Genomic DNA, 25,104 nt, shown 5'->3' on the forward strand with positions numbered 1-25,104 from the left:
CATCTTTTATGGATATCCCTGTTTCAGCGCAGGTGGCTCAATCAGTGGCTCAGTCAAGCACTAGTCGCACAGCTGGTCCCATTAAGGTTTGGGGATGTGGATGTTAGGGGGTGTTAGATAGTGAGGTGATTGGTCCAGACGCACAGCTGACAGACGTACAGATATAGCAGACGCCCCTGCTCCCGTTAACGTCATGCGCCGCGGTAATGCTGGCACATTATTTAACAGCAGTGCTATTGAAAACAACGGTCATGATAAACCACACATTATTTTGCGTGTTATTTAGTGCATTATGTTTGCTACATGTCTTCTCGTTCATTGGATTTCATTTCAAAACGTCCTTCATTTCAACTCCTCCATCTCCAACATTGTGTGAATCATTGATGTTTATCTGAACTTTTTTTTTTATAGCCATGTTAAATAAGAAATATCACTGTCAATGCAAAGGTCCAGCACGTGATCATTTAAATAAAAGGCAACAAGTCGTTTATTTGTAGTTTCTCCAACATATCATCAACCTTTTGCTATATCCTAAGTGGGTGGATACTCATGCTGTAATGATAGCGGTCCTGAGGAAGTATATTTGTCAATGATGTCTCCAAAGGGAAAAAAGTGAATGGGAATAAGATCGCTCCCTGGATTATTGCTTTTGCTTTGTTGAGACACGTTTGGCCCATCCCTCTATAGCTCTCCTAAAATGATGTCCAATCTTTTCTTACACGTATGTATACTGTATCTGCCTTCCTAGTCTCCGAGGTTAGTAAATGCTACAGTATATTTTCACTGCGGGTCGAAATCTCCCAAAAAAATTCTAGATCTTTCGGTCTTTTTAATGAGACGTTAACCCCACACGGTTCTCCTGTCATTTTTAAGAATCGGCTACTGATTTCCAAGGTCTTTGTGTTATTTATTGAATAAACCTAAAAATTACAAGAAATACGAGATGGTTTCATAATAAATCAGAGTCCTTTCCTGGTAACATGGCCTTTATTTTCCATGAATAGATGTATTTTTTACATTCCCACACACTGTGTAACAACATTCTGATTGGCATTCTGTGATGTCATTTCTAATTAGAACATATTTGTGCTGAAGCAAGTCAGATTTGTACAGAGACATAAACATCGCTTGGTGAAGGTGACATGTGTAATGTCCTAATTGAAGCATGGCAGCGTAGGAAGCTCTGGATGTTGGTTTCTAAAATAAATACTATCATCTTGTAGCATTGCGCCCCTGCGCTGTGCGAGTAACACGCAGTAAAACCCCGTCACTGAGGAAGGGATTCAATCATTGCTATTTTTAAATAGTTTTCAACTTTTACTTTGGCGAAACGTACATTTAAAATCATGATTTAGTAGCAAAGCGTGTTCTCTTTGACAATCATTGTATGGGAATGCTTTTGAAAGTGGTGGCCCAGTTTTTAATCAAGTTCTACAAGACCATAGAAGATTCCTAAATTACTAGATTTAGCTCCGTTTCATGTATAAAAGGGTTGGAACAATGTTAGTGAATCGTACTCTTTCATGGGAACGGTCACGTACAGTAGAGGTGCTCAAGTCCAGTATCCAAGCCCCCCAAGAGGTCAGGTTTTCACGATATCCCAACTTCATCACCGATGGCTCAATCAGAGGCTCAGGCAAAGACTGAGCCACCTGTGCTGAAACAGGGGCTAATTGAGCCACCTGTGAACATTCACGTGTCTGATCCCAAACACACCTCTGTTGAATTCTGATTTGCTATTCACACATGCAGACATTTATGCCCCCCCCCCCTCTTAGCTCTTGGTTGACATTTACGACTTTAAAGGAAAAACTCCCCTCCTGACGTTTAAATTCTGACTGAATACAGAAACAAACTCATAACTTCATTTCCCGAATGCTTAGACAGACGCCATCTTCACGGCTGCGTCTATGCTCTCCACATACACGCCTGCACCTACAATGTGACAGCCTATTTATTTTGAGGAGAAACAGTTTATCTGTCTTTCGCACCTCTTGCTCATGCAGTGCGTATTATAATTTGATTGGTCTAATCGCAACAGTCACAGATATCCATTTGTTACTCTTATGAATTGTTGTCAGGCCCATCATTTCTTATATTTAGTATATAAAAAGATAATGGACTATCCCTAGCCCATAGGTCCGGTGCTCCAAAAACAATAGAAGGTGTATAAAGCTGGAGAAAGCTGTAGTATTGATGAGTAAATAATCATATTAACCCGTTCCTGTGTGTCTGTGAGCACCAGCCATTGATCAAAGGAGTAAATGCAGTCAATATGTATGAGGATAATAAACTTTGATAAAGCGTTCTGTGCGTGAAACATGTCAGAGTACCTGCCAGGACTTTGCCTGTATGTTCTCTTAACTTAATAAATCTTTGAACGGTCTATCTTGTCCTGATGTTATAATGCTGTGGCTGTGCTCCTTGGATCGTGACTTATATTTAGTATAGTCCTCTAACCTGCTTGTTACCCCTCTCTGTGATGCACAGGAGGTATCTCAGGAATGTTACGGTTTTCTTTGAGGCCGACAGCCATGGATCTGGCTCTGGCTCACTATACTTATTTCACTTTCAGTGGCCTTCAGTGATAGCACCTCCCCCCCCCCCCCAATTAATCCCTCTTTGTAGATCAGCACAGACACAGGAAGGTTCTTGACCTTTCATCAGCACAATTATTCTATTTTTAACACAATTTCTAAGCAACGTTAACCCCTGATGTACCAGATTGATTACAATACTTAATATCCCCCGCCAGGAAACATTTCATTTTCAGGGTCACCGACAGCTTTCCTAGGCCCAGGACTAGAGTCTCTGCCCGGGTCCCCCATCAGCTGTCCTTCAAGTTCACCTTTATCTTTCTACCTCCCCTCCTGCAATTTCTCCACCCAGTCACTCTACCCCTCAGCATTTCTCCACACCCCAGTCACTTTCCCCCCCCCCCCCTCTGTCTCCCACACCTCCTCGGTTTGTATCCCCCCTCACGCTTTCTTCAGCTGGGGAAGAGGCTTCCTGGTCAGAAAGGCCTCTGCAACGGAGGGGGAACTGGATCTCCGCGGCCACATGCAGAAATTGGACCTGACTTCCTGGTGGCCCATACTTCCAGCAATGGCCAGATACCCCTGGGAGAAGGGGAGGGCGTAGAGTCCACCAGAGAGGACCCCATAGCAGCAGAGAGATTCCACTCCATGGGACAGTGTTTCCCAACTCCAGTCCTCAGGGAACCTCAACAGGTCAGGTCTTAAGGATACCCCTGCTCCAGCACAGGTGGCTCAGTCAAAATGACTGAGCCGCAGATTGGCCCACCTGTGCTGGCGGCCCGATGCGGAAGTTGGGCCTGACCTTTAAATGGGCCAACTTCCAGCATCGGTCAGCCTCCGTGCCACATCTGGCCAGGCTGTCCCCTGCCCCGATAGCACTGCTTATTCATGGAAACGTGTGTTCAAAAAAGCTGTTACTGCAAGCTCCATGAAAGGACCTGCTGCATGGTAATATTTTATATTTAGAATCTACTGCAGCTGGTTACACGCATGCACATGTAATAGTACGCACGTACATTATTTCTAACAGATTTATGACATAATTTTTCATTATGATATGCACTTCATGTGCTTACAATTACAATGCCCCAAGTGACAAAGCTTTGTCTTGTTCTTAAAGCAACTGTAACACTTAGTCGGAAATATGGATTTTCTGAATATGTGGGATTGCCTCAGGGTAGATCCAGTGTTCGTACATTATGTCCAGAAATCCATAGATGGTAAACATGGGCAAACTCACCAATTTAATACTTTTCCCCCCAATGTTCCATCCATCTTTTAAACCAAACATGCCTGGTCAAATTGTCCAACTTAGTCACAGGATCTATTTTAGAGAAATTAGTAGGTTTTCGCCGAGACCGAATGACCGCCGGGCTTTTGCCGTGACTCACCCCGCCAATTGGTCTTATCACCGCCAAGTAAAACTTACCTTAGAAGTGGTCATCAGGGTGCGACGCATTTAAAGATGGCGACATAGAGATTGCAAGTGGCGAGATGTCCCGGCAGCGGCAAGTGGCAGCGAAGTGCCGGCGGCAGTTTGGTAGTGGCCAAACGGCCAAGATCGTACCAGAGGGTATGGACAAGGACAAGAATGGATGAACGCGTGCGCACACACACACACACACACACACACACACACACGAAAAATATATACTAAAAGCTGCTGATATTTTGGATTAGAACAGAAAATATTACCAGCATTTCCAACTGCACCAAACAATTCAGATTTGTATATGTGCGGTTACCACTCGAACTACAGTTTAGAGTTAAGAAATACCGTTTTAAGGTAATAAAAATATGAGATTCTTAAAGCTGCAGTTCAATCCGTCATTTTACAAAAAAAAATATATATATTTTTCATTCAATATGTGCCTCAATACAATCTGCACACGGACAAGTGATTAGCTAAGTTACTGATCGATCCGTTCTGATGTGATCAATCGGCAAAGGTGCGGCTCGGGGTTCACTACAATAAATGGATGTTGGGTCCTCTTCTGCTGCACTGACGGCCAAAGTCCTGTGTGGAAGATCATGCGACCAGGCAGGCACTAGATTCAATTGGTTCACTGCTAGAGAGGGTAGGGCTCAAAAAGGTGATACTGTTTCAGAAGGGAAAGGGGGTGTGACTTTGTACATGGTTGCTATAGGAACCAAAATGCTTGTTACATTAGAATACAATAAAAATGTCTTTAAAATAGTTTTTTTTTTTTTTTTTTTTTTTTTAAACGCTACAAGAATTTTCTCATAGTACAGAACGGATTTATTAAAAAAACAAAAAAAAAACACACGTAGGATATTGCTTGAACTTTAGCTGTAACTTGGTGAAGGTAGGTTTATTGGGAGCGTTTGAACGTGACTCCAATGTTCAATACCAGTTTGCTATGATAGCTCACAAATCGAGAAATAACTCCTCCCGTCTGTCTTTTTTTTTTTTTTTAAATATACCTGATTTATTGATTTGTGGAATGAGCAGGGAATATTCTCTCACTTTCCCCTGCCAGGGATTTAGAGAGTTGAATGCAGTAGTTGTTTGTAATGCATGATTGGCCCTGGTGACACTGCAAGGGTTAATTGAAAGCAGTATTTTCCTTAAGCTTTCCCATACATGGATACATTGATCATGATGGTTACAAAACTATACAGTACCTCAGCCACTGGTCAATTAAAGACTGGCCCACATCTGGCATTCATCTGCGCTGGATTTTTAAATAGCTGCCACTAGATTGCTGCTTTTTCAAATGACAAGTGAATGAGTGTGCAAGAGAAAAATGCCACATCCCATTGATTTTACTTTTTCAGTGCACAATTAGAATGCTGTTCCTTATGCAATATATTCAGACTCCATAGTTCAGCTAGTTATACCCAAGCCAAGGCAGAAAGTCACATATCAGTCGCTTTCAAATATCATTTCTAGGAGACAGGTTTACAGATGTGACCAGTGGCCAACTCCAGGGTCACCAACAGGTCAGGTTTAAGGATATCCCTGCTTCAGCACTGGTGGCTCAATGAGTGGCTCAATCTTCGAGCGATCTGTGGACTGCAGATCCTTCTGATGGGGAGGCGTGGCCGATGACGTCACGGAGCAGGGTCGCCAGTCACATGACCCAGCCGTCGCGCAACAAAATCAAATGATTTTGTCGCATGAAAAATCGGCCGCGCCGTCGCGCGTTCTATGGCCGTCCTCATTGAGGATTGGCCTTTTGTTCGCGCCGCGCTGAGCATGGATGCGGCCTTATGTCCTGTGTGAGTTGAAGCAATGACCTTGACGCAAAGAAGAATCCCCCTACATGCAAACACGGTGTCAGAAATGCAACTCTCTGAGAGGAAGGGATCTAACAAAGCCCCCCGATCTGTACGCCTGTAACTATATCAATAAGGATATTAAGGAAGTATGTAGTTATTTATACACTATAATATTTATGCTGTTTCCCTCTGACTACCGGGAACACAAGAATTAGTCTGCACAGTGTCAGTGTAACATGCCTTCTCCTCCTCGGCAAAGCAGAACATGGGGGTGTGCATTCAGCACTGCTCCCCCGATGTGCATTCAGCACTGCTCCCCCGATGTGCATTCAGCACTGCTCCCCCAATGTGCATTCAGCACTGCTCCCCCGATGTGCATTCAGCACTGCTCCCCCGATGTGCATTCAGTGCTGCACCCCCAATCTGCTTCAGTGCTGCACCCTCGATGTGCATTCAGTGCTGCACCCTTGATGGGCATTCAGTGCTGCACCCCCAATCTGCATTCAGTGCTGCACCCTCAATCTGCATTCAGCACTGCACCCTCAATCTGCATTCAGCGCTGCACCCCCAATGGGCATTCAGCGCTGCACCCCCGATGGCCATTCAGTGCTGCTCCCCCGATGGGCATTCAGCACTGCTCCCTCAATCTGCATTAAGCGCTGCACCCCCAATCTGCATTCAGCACTGCACCTCCAATCTGCATTCAGCACTGCACCCCCAATCTGCATTCAGCACTGCACCTCCAATCTGCATTCAGCACTGCACCTCCAATCTGCATTCAGCGCTGCAACCCAGATGGGCATTCAGAGCTGCATCCCCCGATGGGCATTCAGTGCTGCGCCCCCGATGTGCATTCCGCTGCTTTCCACTGGACTGGATAGACACATTTAACGTGAAAGCCATATCGCTCAGTCCCAGAAACAATGCACAATTTCTTGTAAGCATACAGATGGAAAACAAAAACAAAACCACTTGACATACTGTATACCATATGTATGTTTACAGTCCATTGCAGGTGATCATTTCAACAACATGCACTTTCAATATAGCATATGTTTTACAGCTAAGCATACACCAATCAAATAAAAATACTATATTGGAACTGTTACAAGGGTTTTCATAGATGATAGACAATTAGTAGCTTTCTTTGCCTTCACAAAACATTTACTGAAAATATGAGCTACACTGCTGCAACATATACAGTACTCTGAATTTATATTATGCACATTTGTAGTGTTTATACAGTATGTCAACGCAGCAAAACATGTGAAATATGTTTTTTTTTTAAATAAACCAGTTGTGTAGTATTAGATAAGAGACTGATTATTTTTTCAATTATTTTATTCAACTAATAATGCTATTAGTTAATTATTATTAGCTAATATTTAATGTGTTTTAAAGCAGCAATCCAAGTTGCCGTTTAAATTTTTTTTTTATCCCTTTAATATGCGCATCAATACAATCCACACAATGATAAGTAATTAGCTACATTGCCGATCTATCCATTCTCCTGTGATCGATCGGCGAAGACTCGGCTTGAGGGGGTTCACTAAATGGCTGTCAGTGCAGCAAAAGAGGACCGAAGATGCAAAGTTTTGTGGGGAAGATCATGTGACCAAACAGTCACTGATACAATTGGCGCACTGTTACAGAGAGGGCAGGGCTCAAAAAGGGGTGTGCCAGAGCATGTTTCAGAAGAGGAAGGGGATGTGACTTTGTAAATGGTTGCTATAGAAACAAAAAATGCTTCTTACATTATAATACATAAAAATATTATTCAGATTTGTTAAAAAAAAATGCTACAAGTATTTTCTCATAGTACAGAACTGATTTTTTTTTTAAAACCACACAGGGTATGATATTGCTTGGTTTGCAGCTTTAATGCCCCTCTTTAATGTGTTTTAAAGCATCCTTTCATTTCTATAGCAGGCTTTAGCCCACCTCCTGAGCAGTGCAAGATCTTTGCAACACTTTCCTGCTTGTGATAATTTGTTGCCAATGTTCCCAGCAGTTTGAGCTGCAAACTGTAACAATAATGTTACATTAAGGATACATTGTGGCTGCTGCTACACTGGCTTAAGGATTGATTGAAACGGAAAGGCGTCCATTATGTTAGGCACACAATCGGGATTTGCACAGATGTATAACAGGAGCACCAGATGATCGCCAGCTTAGGTAAGAAAATAGAATTATACATTGTCACACGCTTTACGTATAATAATAAGAATAGAAAGGGAAAAAAGGGTGGGGGGGATGTAGTATTTCTGCTTTAAATGTGTCACCGGGAAACAGAAAATATATGTGAAAGTTATTTTCCTTGACCACAGGCGAAACCACATCCCTCCTGTTGTTAACAAGACCAATAAACCTAACACACTTAAATACTCACTGCTTAGTCCTCTATATAAAATTGAAGGCAACACAGAATTTACTGCTCTCTGTATTGTAGCATATTGTGTATTGCTGGGGCGGCCAACTCCAGTCCTCAAGGAACACCAACAGGCCTGGCTTTTAGGATATCCCTGCTTCAGCACAGGTGACTCAATCAGTGGCTCAGTCAAAGACTGAGACACCTGTACTGAAGCAGTGCTATGCTGAAAACCTGACCTGTTGAAGGCCCGCGAGGACTGGAGTTGCCCATCCCTGCTGCAGTGCATTTTTTCTAATTATATGAATAATTAACGTAGCGCCTCATAATAATATTTTCTCTCAAACAACTGATAAGTTCAACGGGACAATTGGTAACTTGTGTCCATAATAGCCAATGCTTAGAATAAAAAAAACAAAGCGAAAATGATATTATCATGGCCATTTTTGAAAAGCTTTCAAATTTACAGCTGTAGCGAAAAGTATATTTGGGCCGCAGGGATTTGTTTCTTATTTCATGTTTTTATTAGGCTGAATAAACACGTTCCTTGGGACTTATGTCACTTGCTGCTCCGTAGAAAGTGGAAATGGAGCCCAAACCAAGCTTCCCCTCGTGTGATTGACATATCTTTAGAACAATGAGCAGCATTGTTAAATCAAAAATGGGCATTGTTCTTTTCAGCTTCATATTAAGTTACTTCTTGCCCAGGTGGTCTTAATAACACAAAAAAAAAGCATTTTGATTAATTACATCTGTAAGTAAGTAGCTGAAATTATTACAACAGCAGTACTAGGAAAAAACAGACTGCAACCTCAACACAAACTTCTAGCCTGGGGCCTACAGAGCCCGAATCTGCTGATATTTCTGCTCAATATTAAATGGTTTATGGAAAACGCTCTTTGCTGCTGGTTTGCATACATTTCTCCTGCCTTCCTCTTCCCTTGAAGTTTTAAATCCTCTACTTCACAATGACATGACTCATACCCATGGAAAGCTGGTAGTGAACATCTAATTGCACCTGATGTTCTGTAGACATGTAGCCGTATACATGTTAGATTCAAGTAATAATAATAATCAGTAAATCAATTTAAAGGCACAGAAAATACAAAGCTGCAGGCCGAAGGAGGACCACGAGGTTTAAAAGACTGGTGAGCTACAGCTACACAGGGGGGGGGTTAGCAATGATGAGTTTAAATGTAGCACGCAGAAGGAGCAGTACAGGCAGTCCTCGTTTTACAACGCTTCGCTTTACAACGAATGGCTTATCCAACGCTATGCAATGCATACCTATATTCATTTTTACAACGCCAAAATGGCTTATCCAACGCTCTTACGATGCTTTGCAACGTTGTGTATGTGTGTATAAATATACACATTCACATAAACAACGTTGCAAAGCGTCGCAAGAGTGTATATATATATAATATAATACTATATAATATTATATTATACTATATAATATATCATTTATTATGTTATATTATATATATATAATACAGAATATACACTATATAATTTATGTGTGTGCTGCATATCTTATTGCCTGCATAAAATATTTGGTGTATTTTAGTGTTAAAAATGCCTTCAGGAACGGAACCTTTCATTTAAACAGTGTTCCTATAAGAAAACGTGTTTCGCTTTACAACGTTTCGCTTTACAACGCCATTTTGAGTAACGCATTGTGTCGGATAACCGAGGACTGCCTGTACTAATTATCCACTTCAATTGCAGAGGTCCTGCAACATGTAAGCAACATACTGCATGGTATATAACATGGAAGCAACATACTACATGTTATCTAACATGGAAACAATATAAGCGACCGAGCAGCATCAGCTTGTTTCTCGGCGATATCACGGTGGCAGCGCACGGCGCTTCTTCCCTTGGCTGGATCCTCTCCTTACCTCAAGGGCTAACCGACAGGTCAGGTTTTCAGGATATCCCGGCTTCACGCAAAGACCGAGCCACTGATTGAGCCACCTGTGCTGAAGCAGGGATATCCTAAAAAGCTGACCTGTTGGTAGCCCTTGAGGACTGGAGTTGGCTACCTCTGTCCTAGTGTATATAAATCCCCTCATGCACCAGCAGTTTCAGCGTTTGTGAATCTTATTTTTTAGGCTGACAGCTCTGCGGGGAAAAGGTTAGGAAAAAGTTAGCCGTCATTTATTATAGCCGTGATCATCTGCTGCTATGGGGCCTACAGTATGTATCAACGTAGAGAAAAGTTTGCTCTGATGCACTACTCCTTCATTGGAGCACAGCTGCGTTATATGAAAAAACAGTTTCTTACTGTACATCGGATGCAGAATTTTAGACTCAAGGCACTTCCGATATGGAGAATTTTCGGGGGCAAATAAAAGGGAAAAATAATTGTGCAGATAGACACAGAGTGTGATACATCTCCTTATAATCTGTGCACCGTGTAACCCCACCAACTCCTACTGACTCTCCCCAAGGTGCAAGCTGGGACAGAGACGCAGAATGTGATACATCTCATTGTAATCTCTGCACCATGTAACTCCTCCCAACTCCTCCTACTGACTCCCCCCAAGGTGCATGCTGGGGCAGAGACGCAGAATGTGATACATCTCCTTATAATCTGTGCCCCATGTAACTCCCCCCAACTCCTCCTACTGACTCTACCCAAGGTGCAAGCTGGGGCAGAGACACAGAATGTGATACATCTCCTTATAATCTGCCCCATGTAACTCCCACCAACTCCTCCTACTGACTCCCCCCAAGGTGCATGCTGGGACAGAGACGCAGAATGTGATACATCTCATTATAATCTGTGCACCATGTAACTCCCCCCAACTCCTCCTACTGACTCTCCCCAAGGTGCAAACTGGGACAGAGATGCACAGATTATAATGAGATGTATCACATTCTGCCTCATGCAACCCCCCCCACAACACCTCTTACCAGGGCCGCCGACAGGGGGGGAGTGCTGGAACATGTGTCCTGGGCCTGGTGCCTGCAGGGGACCCAGTTCCCGGTTTTCTCGTTGCTGGCCCAGGGCCGGCTCTCCCCAGCTGTGGGCCTCCCTCACCGATTGTCCGACCCCGAGCTTCTGATGCTGGCGCGCGCCGGACCTCTCTGACATCAGCGCGATAGAAGCTAGCTGGGCTCAGCTTCCGGCGTGAACCGGCGTGGGAGAGAGGTCGTAACTCTAGTCCTGGGCCCCAGGAAATCTGTCTGCAGCCCTGCCTCCTACTGACACTCCCCAAGTCGCATGCTAGGGCAGACCAAGCACATTTGGAGACAAATCTTTCGATACATTGGGGCAGGTTGAAAATTCCCTTGTTTTATGCCAACATTGCCTTGGTAGATAGATCCCACTGTGGTTAACTCTTCAGTGCTGAAGATATATTGTTTGTTTATTTGCATTGGTCGAACAGGGGAACCCTGTGACCTTTTTGGATAGTATGTAATGGATAACCCAACAAGGGCCACCAACAGGTCAGGTTTTAAGGATATCGACTGAGCCACCTGTGCTGAAGCAGGGATATCCTGAAATCCTGACCTGTTGGTGGCCCTTGAGGACTGGAGTTGCCCAGCCCTGGTATAAACATTGCTTCAGCATTTTTTGTGTTTGCGTATAACCATTGCCTCAGATTTTCATGTGTTCCTACTTCTTGCTCTTTCATAGGCTGACAGATATGCTTCTTGGAGACATCGTGTTGTAAAAGCTGCACGCCTTCCTCCAAGAGAAATGTTACTGTCAGTTTAATAATAAATGACATCTGTTTAGTTCGGAGTCTTAACAGCTCAAGGTCACTCATTTCTTCCACTTATAAAACAAGCAGAGGGACTTCACACATTTGGTGGATGTTGGAAAAATAGCCAAATCTGAGGCTTTTGATGTGAGTATGGAAAAAATGGAGACTAGCAAAAGACCCATCTGTTTTTATCATTATAAATCCATTCTAATTTGGTGCTGACAGTGTATGCAGTGCTCCGCAGTGAGAATTACATGTCACTATACGTTGTATAGTTCAACAGAGTTTTCAATATTGTGCACCATTCTTCGTACTTTCCAGAATATTTTCCTACGTCTCACACATTTCCATTCAGTCATTTTACAGAAACACATGTACGGTATGCTGAGCAAATTGTCAGACCCTGGTGTGGTTTAAAAGAGCAATTCATGCTCTTTTTTGTATTACTGTCTTTTTTTAACATAGGATTGAAACAGGGGGCCCCCGGAGATGAACACCATTAATTTCAGCTCCGGGGACCCCCTGCTTCCCGAGATACAGACCTCCAAAAGGGGGTGCCGGTATCTCCTGCACGTTTAAAGCTGCAGCGTCACGCCGGCCAATAGGAAGCCGACACTGATGACGTCATGGCTTCCTATTGGCTGGCGGCACGTGGGAGTTTTTAACCGGCACTCCCTACGGAGGTAAGTATCCCCGGAAGCTGAAATGATTGGGGTCCGGCTGCGGAGACCCCCTACTTCAACACTATGCTAAAATAAAAATGGCAAAAGAATTACAATAGCCAGCATGGATTGCCGCTTTAAACAGAGGCGCGGCACGTCAGGCATAATTACTATCGGTAACAGAGCACCCGCCTTCAAAGCCCTGAGCAGCCGAGGCTCTGTTGTTCTCACGGGTTGATGAAATATAATAACTATATATATTACAGAGGCAGAACTACACGTTTCAAGCTTCAGAAAAGGAGTTTTCCAACTCTGCAAGAGTCTGAGGCCTGATTCCACTACCCAAGTATGTCCTGGGCACAGAGTTATCACAATACATGGTTACAGCAACAGAACAGGGTTACAGTAACAGAACAGGGTTACAGTAACAGAACAGGGTTACACCGTCACTTCACAGACATCTCATGGACAGATGGAGTTGGGAAATTGGGATAAAAGGGCTGGTGAGTTTCAGATTGAACTACGCAGGCCTGCACAACTCCAGTCGTCGAGGGCCGCAAACAGGCCAGGTTTTCAGGATATCCCTACTTCAGCACAGCTGGATCAATTAGTGGTTCAGTATGACTGAGCCACTAATTGAGCCAGCTGTGCTGAAGTAGGGATATCCTGAAAACCTGGCCAGTTTGCGGCCCTCGAGGACTGGAGTTGTGCAGGCTTGAACTAGAGTATGAGTTTCATGCCACAAAGTGACCAAATACAAACGACGAGGAGCCCCCGGGGAATGCTGCTCACACAGGTCCAGGTGCACTAAACTCCGTTAAATCAGGGCACATAATGTGGGGTTACCTAAAACAGTAACAGACGTTATTTCACCTGCATTTAACCCAAATCCATGAAGCAGCGGCCGTTGTTTAACTCATTAGTATAGGGGTAACGTTGGGGGAATGTTGCACAAACTTGGGTTATGCTAATTTAAGTGATACACTTTGCATATCCAAAATAGCATATCTCCCAGGTATCTCAGGCGTGCGCCTTTTGTGCACAGGTGTCTCTCAACGTGTTGTATAAAGGTGTGTTTGGGGGAGGTATATATGGCACTTGGGATGAGTCTCTCTCGCCCTTTCGGTATGACCTAAGTAACATCAGGTTAAATCTTTGTGCTAATGGTCTTTAGTGGGTATACGATGTTAGGTGGGGGGACGCCAATTGTATAACCATAGCACTAAGGGATGGGGAAAAATAACCATACGTTATTTAAGGAGGAGCACTGGGTTAATGTTATTTGCTTTTGTGCAGCGGTGCGCAAACTGGGGGGTGGGAGATTATTCTGGGGGGGAGGAGGGGGCGGGGGCGCTTGCAGAGGTCCCACACTCTTCCCCAAGGCATTTAAATTAAATGCCGGGGGATCGTGTGAGGCCTCTGCAACCATAAAACTTACCGGAATTCAGATGCTGTGACACATCTCCATGGCAACGTGGCGTCAAATGATGCAGCGGGGTCATGTGACGTGACAGGCGTCAAATGATGCCGCGGGTCACGTGACCTGACGGTAGGAGGGGGCGCGTGAGCTCCGGAGCAGGCCAGACAGGGGGCGTAGCAGTAAAACTTTGCGCTCCCCTGCTTTAGAGCATAGGCGGTATGAATAACCTAACGTTAATTTAGGTTAACGTTGGGTTAAATAGTTTAACAGAGCTTAGTGCCGGGTCTGCAACCTTTCACGTAAGAAGAGCCTTTTTTTTTCTTTGACCAAAATATTTAAAGAGCCACAACACATGCATGAATTTGAATACATCCACTTAAACACATACATGATACATACTGTACATATACTGTGCACACTCTCCCCCCCCCCCTTTCTCACTCTCTCCCCTACACACTCAATTCTTCCCCCTCCTCTCTCAATCCCCCCTCCCACACACAATTCAATCATTTTATCTTTGGGTGCGGTGAGCGGCCTGTTCTGGTTCCGCATCGCTTGTGACCATGCAGAATGATGTGAAAGTCGGGCCTAACTTCGGGGCGGTCTCAACTTCCGCTGCCCGACATGGTATACAGGCAGGGGAGGGAGTGACCGCAGTGAGCACCTCTGTCCGGTCCAAACTTGCAGCGCCGGGCAGCCAGGCTCCAGGACAGAGCCACATGTATTTACTCAAAGAGCCGTGGGTTGCAGAGCCCTGGCTTAGTGCATCTGGTCCAGAGAGAACTACTTTGTAATATGTCTTTGTCACTGGTTCCAGTTATTTTAGCTTCATTTGTTCAGCCACATCAGAGAGCACAAAACTATGCAATGCCTGCGTGCATGATCAAACACAGACAGGCAGCGAGGTGGCAGAATCCGAGGAACTCCCAATTACAGGGACTCTTCCTGTGTCAGACCAAAGAAGCGTTTGAAATAAATTAAAACAAGTGAAGTGTAGACATAAAATAAAAGTATGTCACAATAGAAGAAGAGACCTACTGCAGATCAAGACACAAAACACAAGGCATGCAGCACATACTGTAAATCAGGGGTGGCCAACTCCAGTACTCAAGGGCCACCAACAGGTCAAGTTTTCATGATATCCCTTTTGTCTAAGCAATAGATTTAAAGCAGCAAAACCTGTGAAATCTTATATATGTTTTTTTAAATAAATTAGTTCTGTGATATTATTATTCAACTCTTAATGCCATTTTTTACATTAGTTTGAAAGCATCTTTTGATTTCTAGACCAGGTTTTTGCCCACCTCCCAAGCAGTGCAAGATATTTGCAACACTTTCCTATTTGTGATAATTTGTTGCCTATATTCCCAGCAGCTTGAGCTGCAAACTGTAACAATAGATAATGTTACCTTAGTAATATAAGAATACATTGTAGTTGCTGAGTTACACTGACTGTAGCATGTAAGCCTGCGCTTATAGTGACGGCAACAGCAACGTCGCATCAAAACAAATGCATTGACTCCATCGCATGTGCTTATAGTAAGCGCGACGTGACGGCGCGATGGCTTGGTTCGCGATCGCTGGAAGTCATTTCAATTTGATTTTTCCAGCGACCGCAGCACGACGTCAGCGTGGCGTCAGTGTCGCCACCGCTGGCACTATAAACGCGGCTTTAGGCACACAATCAGGATGTTTACATATTTATAACAGGAGCGCGAAACCATTGCCAGCTTAGGTACGAATGTGGTACATGTCACATACTTTACATATATAAAAAAAAGTGGGGGTGGGAAATGTAGAATTGCTGCTTTAAGTACTTTACCCAACTATGGTATATGTTGGTGCCATACATATAAAAGCTAAAAATAATAATAATAACACTTGAACACCTTATCTGCAGAAGAAATCTGCAAGGCACACACCGTGCTATGGAATTTACTAATTGGTATGTTCACATTTCAGGTGTAAGGTCAAGGAGCGCATTGAAATATTTAAATTACAGAAGAGGGAGCTGTACTTATTTAAACCTGGCATGTAACAGGTCAGGTATCAATCTTCTCACATTGGGTATTATTTCCAGTCAAGTCTGCAACGACTTCAAAATGGTCAGTAATGTTAAGTAGTAACAATGTCATCAATTGCATCACCAGGAAACAGATCAAATGTAAAACAAACGCCTGCATTTGTAAAGTATCTGTAAGTGCCAGAAGATCTGGCCGCATATTAAAGAACAAAGTATCACAGTCCACAATTGTGAGAAGCTTGGTTAGCTGCTTTTAATAACTAAACCAGTTCAGGGAGATTTCTCTCGTTATACTGAATGAAGGGGTTCAGGAGTGCAAAAAACACGTTTGTAGGGGAAGATGAGGTAAGATATGTGCACAAAACTAGCAATCAAAAAACAGCTATATACAACTAAATAAATTGGGTAAGAGGCTAAAAGTGACACCCTGTGCTCATTTGCATGTCATTACCCAGAAACCCTGGCCACAGTGGAAGCACTGTATGCTACGAGATAATGGGGAAAGAGACGAGTGCTATTTGTATTTGCTATAACTAAATACAATGACTGACTCTGTTGCATTCGTCTTGGCACTGCGACACATAGCAAAAAATAGGGACGTCACAGGCTGTGAGACTGCCTGGTAAAGTAAGCCACAGAGTATTTGAGATTTGATTGATTATAACACAGGCCAAAATCAACAAGGTGAGGAATAATTGATGTTTGCATTGCAGGTGAGAGAGTATCAAAAGCAGCAGAAAACGGAACGGTGTACTTACACTGACCCAGGGCTTGCTGTGGGCGGGGGACCTAGAAGTTAAAAAAAAGAACACATGTTTTAGGCAAACAAATGTAGCAAGAAGCAGTCATTACATTTAAAAACACCTATTATACTAATTATTAATACTAATTGGATAATTTGTTAAATAACTAGGGATTCTGCTTACCAATGCAAAATGCTTCTACAGCTGTGTGTGTGTGTGTGTGTGTGTGTGTGTGTGTGTGTATGCATGGGAGTGTGTGTGTGTGTGTGTGTGTGTGTGTGTGTGTGTGTGTGTGTGTGTGTGTGTGTGTGTGTGTGTGTGTGTGTGTGTGTGTGTGTGTGTGTGTGTAATGTGTTGCACTGAAAGAAGCCACGGAGAAGAGACAGATGTGCACGATGGTTGCTGGAGTTTGGGAACCATGAGACATTTACCCTTGGTTTTGAGTTAAAGGATTTGCACAGATCAGGGCAATGTCCCCGTGCAATGCTTCCAGCACACAGGCTAAGGTGGCAGGTGAGCGCACCTTTATTTCCGGAGGGGTGGGATACACCTTATGCAGGGACTGCGCTCAGTAAACCACAATGCTATTTCTCGTAGATATGTATCCATTTACTGCAGATTAAAAAAATAACAACAATATACACAAATGTATTTGATGACGACACAATGCGATGTTTGGCCCTATTCCGGGAGTAGTTTAGTGGTGATGTCACTGCCTTTGAAGCGGACGCAACTGGTTTAAATCCCAGTATCAGCTCTCGTTGCGGCCTTCGGCAAGACACTTTGTATTTATTCCTTAAACTGCAATAGTGCCGATCAGGGCAATATAACACAGAAAATATCATGGTCTTTGAATGGGAGTTTCTCTGCAATGGCGCCATGAACAGCACTGTTACATTTTAATAAATAGCCTCCATTATCTCCCAGGGACTCTGATTGTCCGATCTTTGTGGCAGGGACTCGTGTCTGTGTGTACAGCCCTGTGTACTCTGTCAGTGCTATAGAGGAAAACAAATAATGTTCTCTATTTTCTGCATTCTTTTCCAGAACCAAATCTTACCAAATTTGACAAACAGCACGCCGGTGGTGGAGACGGTTTTCCTGCCGTTGGTTGCCACGCACTGGAAGTACCCCGTGTCCGTTGTGTCCAGATTTCGTATCCGCAGCCGAGACCCGTAGCCCGTCGCACGGAAAGATATTCTCCTGGGCTCCTGAACAACTGGGGCGTCATTTTTTAACCATCGTATCGTAGGCAATGGGTTCCCCGAAACTTTGCAATGCATTTCCGCTGTCTGACCCAGCGATGTCGTTATGTTGTTCATAGGTTCATCAAGAATCAAGTAGATGTCTGCCAAAGATACAGAAGGAAAAATATATTATAAGGATATGTAGGTGCTTGACCAGGTTGGGCCAACTCCAGTACTCAAGGGCCACCAAACAGGTCAGGCTTTTAGGGTGTCCATGCTTCAACACAGGTGGCTCAATCAATGACTCGGTCGAAGACTGCACCACCTGTGCTGGCGCAGGGATATCCTGAAAACCTGACCTGTTGTGGCCCTTGAGGACTGACGTTCCCCTCCCGTGCTCTAGATACTTATTGCAAGGTGGAGCGGTTTAAGTAAAGTTGGACTTTGGTTGCTTTTTTTAATCCACTGCAAAAACAGTGTAAAAAAAAACAAAATGTTTAAAAAAGCAATGCAGCCTGTTCTGTTTCTTTACGCTAAACAGCTATGGCCATACCTTTACATCCCAATGCACCTAATGCTACAGAGGAAATGAAAACCAATGCAGATATTTATAGCTGCTATCTCCCGCTATCCCACTGAAAGCCCTCCCACAATGTGTAAGCTTCAAAGAAGAACCATTTCTGAGTGGGTGGCCTTTCCTATTAATTAAGACCATGGGGAACCGAGCACCACACAAAATCATCACAGTTGACCTGGAAATGGCGATTGAGGTGTATTTACCAAGTATTTAAAATGACTATTTTCTCACTAAATGGAAATAAGTTTGACTTCACTCTAGCCGTGTCTCTTAGGATGATGTATTGTTTTGCAATGATGTACTTAGCATGTGCTCACATCAGGGAGCAACTGTCAGAGTATCAACGGGAGTTAGAGAGGAATTAACTGGTTTTAACCCCAAGTATTAATAGCTGCCTCAGTTCATGCACGTTCCGCCGTTAAACATCCGCCAAGTCTGACAATGCAGAAACCTCTCGAATCCGAAGATGTGCGTGAAACACAGAAACGGATCAAATCATAATCAAATCTACACTGCTACAGTAACACATCCTGTATAATGACATATGTTGTGAATGCCCCAAAACACGTGCATTGAGAAGCTGGCCCGTTTGAATTAAAGCAGGAATCCCCCCTGGTCTGAGTTCTGTATATAATATTTAATAATTGTTTTGTTCTTGTATAGCGCTGACAGTGTATGCAGCCCCTGCCCCATAGAACTTACAATCTATTTATTTTTTGAGTGCCGGAGGCGCAGGGAGATACAGTGACTTGCCCAAGGTGACAAGGAGCTGACACCGGGAATTGAGCCAGATTCCCGATTCAAACTTTGTGTATATATGTATGTATGTATGTATATATGTATGAATGTATGTATGTCTTTATTTATATCGCACCATTAATGTACATAGCACTTCACAGCAGTAATACATGTGACAGTAATATAAATAACAAATAATACATAATGGGGAAAAGTGCTTGAGGTATAAAAGTGACATTTAGGAAAAGAAGTCACTGCCCCGAAGTGCTTACAATGTAATTGGTAAGTAGGAAGAACGTACAGAGACAGTAGGAAGGTGTTAAGGTAAGTGTGTCTGCAAGGGGCCAAGGTCGATGTATGAAGTGTATAGTATCAGCCACGGAGCTACTCATATGCTTCGTTAAGGAGGTGGATTTTAAGGTGGGTCTTAAAAGGTGGCTAGAGAGGGTGCTAGTCGGATATTGAGGGGAAGGGCATTCCAGAGGTGTGTGGCAGACAGGGAGAAAGGTTTAAGGTGAGAGAGAGCTTTAGATACAAAGGGGGTGGACAGAAGATATCCTTGAGCAGAACGCAAGAGTCAGGATGGTACACAGCGAGATGTGTCTTTACTCACTGAGCCAATCATTCAGCCCATTTGTATAAACAAATTCTACATTCAAAATGAGGAGGGGAGTGGGGCAACTGATGCATCAAAATCAACAATGGTCAGCTGCATGCCCATAATGCTCTGTAAGTCCCACGATTAGTTAATTATATAGATAAGAATGAAGCTAAAATGGAGACACAAATTCACAATGGGAGATTTTCCCAAGTCAAAGCAACACGCAAATCTTACTCAGATCGAAATAATGTAAGTACCGTTTTAATTAATACAAAACATGTCTTTTTAATGGTATTCCTTGTCTATGCCGAGGCTCGTGCACTGGGCCAGGCTCTAGACATGATACTAACATCAAAGTAGAAATCATTAGGAAAAAAAGCATTGCAACAACTACTTCAAAATATATCATTTTTATATATTTGGCAGCACTATACATTACTCATATATCATTGCAATATGTATTCCTTTCATGTTCATATCAGTCTATTCCTAGGGAAATTAATGGTTTTGGAATAACTTAAATGTACAATGTAAAACAGTTGTAACCCCTATTATTCCACGAGTGTCATCAGGCCATTGGACGCAGAACCGCCTGGAGTACAGTAGTGACACTGTTGTAGTCTGATAGGACGGAGGGCGTCGAGAGCTACTTTTTCATTTAAAACTTACCGTTCCACCTACTGTTTAACTGTATTTATTTTTAATTAAAAGATTCTTCCCTTTCCTATTTTAGCTCATAAACTAATGGGCACATTTATATATATATATATATATATATAATTAGGGATTCCGGTATTCAGTGTTTATTTTTGTGTGGAATCTGCATTTATTTTTATTTTTTAATTTTTTATGGGTGTTTTCATTTTATTGTAAAATTCTGTGTTTATCAGCGTTGACAACGAAAAACAACTGACAGTAGTTTGAATTAAGTGCTTATCTGTGTACTTTTTCTTTTACGTTCCACACTTCCTATGGTGGTCGGTGGTGCTTTTTTGGTTAAGACCTAAAACCGGAATTCCTATATATAATGGACACTACAGATAATAGAGCAAAAATGTGGTAGCATTGCAGCATCATGACGTAAACCCCCCCTCCTGTCGGTGCCGAGATCCAACTTCCGACCGGAGGGGGGAGCTGGAGGAGGGGTGGTCGGGTGAAAGCTGGAACCCGGCACCGGCAGGAGGGAGAGGCGGCAGCGCGGGACCCCGAAGGCGTGGGGCTCAAAGCGGCCCCCTTACTCGCCTTGCACTAAAGCCAACAATACAAATCTAAACAGTCCAAGACTCCCAAGTGAGCGTGTGCACACGCCTCAGGCTGCGCCACTGGCTCTCCATCAGAACCATCGTAAAATAATGTACAGTTTAAACATGTCTAAAATTAAGTCCAAAGGGCTGTCATTTAACAGGTTAATTTCTTGATATCAGGCCAGTACCACTTTGTTCAAGCCACATTCCCATCTGCACCCTATCCGCGTCCATTTATCTGCATACATTCAAGCGGTTGGCAAATGGTTCACTAAACCATGCTGTGTGCAGAACCAGCATGCACGCTCTCCTCCAAGGGGTGTAAATATTGGGCTGCTTGGGCCAAGTGGCTGTCAGGCCGGCAAGTTGCTAATACATTCTCCCACAGAAACGGGGTTACTCCTGCCAGTTACTGCTCTGCTGAAGCCCCAAATCCCTTCCCGCACTTTGCCCTCCTAAATTCCTAGCTCTCCCATAGTATTTTCCCATTCATTGCATATCTCTTCTTTAAAAATACGATTCTGGGAATATGAATTGGATGATGCAGCTTAAAACTTGTAACAATATAAATGCATCCTTGGTTCTTTGGCCCAGATCCATAAAACGGTGCTAAGCTTCATGTTAATGGGAATCAAGACGTGCTGAAGCTTAGCACTTTTTAGTGGACCTGGGCTTTTGTTGTATACTATATTTTTTCAGCATAGAGCCCAAGTTGTTAAAGCTGCAGTTCAAGTTGCCATTTAAAAATAAATAAATAAAATATTCCATTCAATATGTGCATCAATACAATCTGCACACTGACAAGTGATTAGCTAAGTTGCTGATCGATCCGTTCTCCTGTAATCGATCGCTGAAGATTCGGCTCGGGGGTCACTAATTGCATCTTGGGTAATCTTCTGCTGCACTGACAGCCAAAGTTCTGTGTGGAAGATCATGTGACCAGGCAGGCACTAGATTCTATTGGTTCACTGCTAGAGAGAGGCAGGGCTCAAAAAGGTGATGCTGTTTCAGAAGGGGAAGGGGATGTGACTGTAAATGGTTGCTATAGGGACAAAAATGCGTTACATTAGAATACATAAAAAATGCCTTTAAATAGTATTTTTTAAAAAAAAATTTAAATACTACAAGTATTTACTCATAGTACAGAACTGTTAAATGGAGGATATTGCATGAACTGCTGCTTTAAAACAAGTGAAGATATTTTGTAAAAAGTGACTTTGGGTCCAAAAAGCTATCTTCGGTATACTAGAGATAGATCTGAAACATTAATGGGTTGTGACGTACATTTGATTTACAGTACTCTTAAGGACAGTTTCCTACAACGCAAGACATCAATATTGTTTAATGCCTCTAAATCTATTCCCCACAAGCCGTGAAACGGACGGGAAGAGCCTTTTCTGGCAGATAACATCAGAGACGTGGGAGTTAGAAACCCTCGGAACGGAGACGTTTCTTGTTTGCTAATGAGAGAAGCGTTCGCATTGGTTTCCCATTTTTTGGGAATGGGCCCTGCTCGCGCAGAAATAGTTACTTTTATGGGATCTTCGACCCTCTCCCCGGCCAATCAGATTACCAGTGAAAGAACTGCGCAGTTTATTTGTGCCCACGGGATATGGAGATTGCCGTATCATTTCTGCAGCATGAAAAAGCCACATTTGATGATTGTGATTCCCCCACCAACATTTAACCCTTTTGCTTTGCAATGTGCCGCGTGCCTCTCCGGCAGAGAAAGGGTTAGATCAGGGGTTCTCCTCTCCAGTCCTCAACCCCCCCCCCCCGCCCCCACCAACAGGTCATGTTTGCAGGATATCCCTGCTTCAGCACAGGTGGCTCAATCACTCCCTGTTTCAGCATAGGTGGCGCAATCAGTCTCAGCTTCAGTACAGATGGCTCAATCAGTGGCTCAGTCTTTGACTGAGCCACCTGTGCTGAAGCAGGGATATCCTGCAAACCTGACCTGTCAGGGAGTCTTGATGATTGGAGTTAAGAACCCCTGGGATAGATATTAATGACGGGGGTAGAACATTAACTATTTGCAGTTTTCCTTCTGACCTGCATTTTTGTGTTTTTTATTGGATATGCAGCTAAAATGATCTTATTGGTCTCACCCCCCCCACCCCCCCTCCCCACCTTCATTGGTTCCCTTTTTTGGTGTGCACTTAATGAATTCATTGTTGTAACTGTGAGTCAGAACTAACTATGAACAAAGGAGCAGAACCAACAAAACATTTCTACAATGTTGCGCCTATCAAAACAAGCTAAATTTAGCTCTGAAACCACCGGGAAATTAAGCAGATCAATCTGTATAGCTGAGGACCAAGCCAGACCCCAAACAGGGGGCATCCTCTATTTCCCGTGTTCATACTTAAAGGCTTTACATGTACATCAACATTTACAGTAACTACCGACCGATTTGACATTTCTTTTAAGCCGGGCGCGTGTAGATGTTACAGTGGACGCAGCGGCGTTTTTTTGTAAGGAAAAGGGTGCCGGAGTCTGAAAACAACGAGAAATTCAATTATACCTAAACTGCAGCAAATATTTAGGGGCCTATTGTATATCAGCCAAAGTGGTAGGTGACATTTCCTATATCATTTCAGCCGTAAACCGCCCAATCTGCCGTCAGCTCATATACAATAAATCCGTTATAAGATGAAAGCAGCGGTCCTTCCTATTCACTTTTTTATTTGACTTTTTTGTTGTACAGATTTAGAACCGTGGCGTCGGGGGTCCCTGGAGCTAAACCGCCTTCATTTACCTTTCTACGTTCCAGTGTTACTGGTCCCTTTTGGGAAATCAATATGGCTGCCATCCAAGCCTCACTCCCACAGGCCAATAGGAAGACACACTGTCATCACAGCAGAACTGCTTCCTGTTGGACAACCTGGTAGCTATTTTTGGCCTCTACTTTACTGGCTCACAAAAAGGTGAATATCTCAGGAACCTGGACGTCCCCAGATCTAGAAATAGTTTGCATCAGCTCTAGGGGCCCCACCGATTCTGATTAGGCACCCCCAAAATAGGGGGATTTCTGCTTTAAGGCATCAGCTCTACGGGGCCCCAGATTAGGCCCCAAAAAAAAGCATGTATCCACCTCACGTGCACGCGCGTGTGCGCAGCGTGGACACAACAATTTACTTTCATTGTTTTGATCGCGCGCGTTCGCAGCAAGCTCTCAGCCTGGACGAGGCCTTACTGTGAAGACCCCAAGAAAGGGAGGGGACAAAAAGGAGCCAGTAGAAGAAAAAAATAATGAATCAAGTGGGGCAACGTTTTGGGGGGATAAACCCTTTCTTCTAGCCCATTCCCACGTGTAAAGTACAGTTTGCACTTCCCTTCTCCGAAATAGACATGCTCCCAAAAACACACATATATATATATATATATATATATATATATATATATATATATATATACACAAAAGGCAAATCGTCTTTGTAGTTAGGTCAAAGCAGTCCCAGCTGATCACAGGCCTCAGTGGATATGGTAGACGTTGTGTCGTGGGGTGGAGGTTTCACTATCACCCTGATCCTACATGGTGAATGAGTGATTGTATATAGCAGTGTATATTTCTGTATATATTTTGTACATACTTTCCCTTTCTGTGATCAGTGTACGGCCAGTCCCCACTCCCCACCTCCCCTTACTGTATCTTTATTGGTTCTCTGATAAGGACAGGGTGAGATAAGGGTTAAGAAAACACTTGATTAACAAACATTTTCCCATTCCGAAACCCTTAAAAAAATCGTTGGTCGACTATGGCACAGATATGAGTCTTGCCAACAGAACATGGGTGAAAATGCAGTCGGTCAATGGGAGTTTTCATGCAATAGTGCCCTGATCGGCACTATCGCAGTTTCATGAATAACTCTCAATGTACACTAATAAAAAAAGCTCAAAGCAAAGAGAAAAAAATATCGGTGGAGCTGGGGCTCTAATAACAAATAAAAGAAAAAAATTAATTTCTTCACACCTCATAATTCAGCTCCATTGTGCTTTCTCATCCCAAATTACATTCCCAGTTCATTGGAATGCTATGTGT

The 25,104-nt window shown here is 43.4% G+C and overlaps 1 protein-coding gene across 4 annotated transcripts in view; it reads right to left on the reverse strand.

Annotated features, from left to right (window-relative positions):
• Positions 1-25,104, reverse strand: part of ROR1 (receptor tyrosine kinase like orphan receptor 1) — a 236,141-nt gene that overhangs the window by 26,505 nt on the left and 184,532 nt on the right. For 3 of the 4 annotated variants that reach the window (XM_075615915.1, XM_075615913.1, XM_075615916.1), the window contains 2 exons: positions 17,776-18,063; positions 16,731-16,761 (listed from right to left, as the gene is read on the reverse strand). In XM_075615915.1, the coding sequence (XP_075472030.1) occupies positions 16,731-16,761; positions 17,776-18,063 (319 nt within the window). The remainder of the gene's footprint in view (positions 1-16,730; positions 16,762-17,775; positions 18,064-25,104) is intronic. The other variant, XM_075615914.1, reaches the window with a different exon arrangement.

Source organism: Ascaphus truei, chromosome 10 (assembly GCF_040206685.1).
Source record: "Ascaphus truei isolate aAscTru1 chromosome 10, aAscTru1.hap1, whole genome shotgun sequence".
Taxonomy (NCBI): domain Eukaryota; kingdom Metazoa; phylum Chordata; class Amphibia; order Anura; family Ascaphidae; genus Ascaphus; species Ascaphus truei.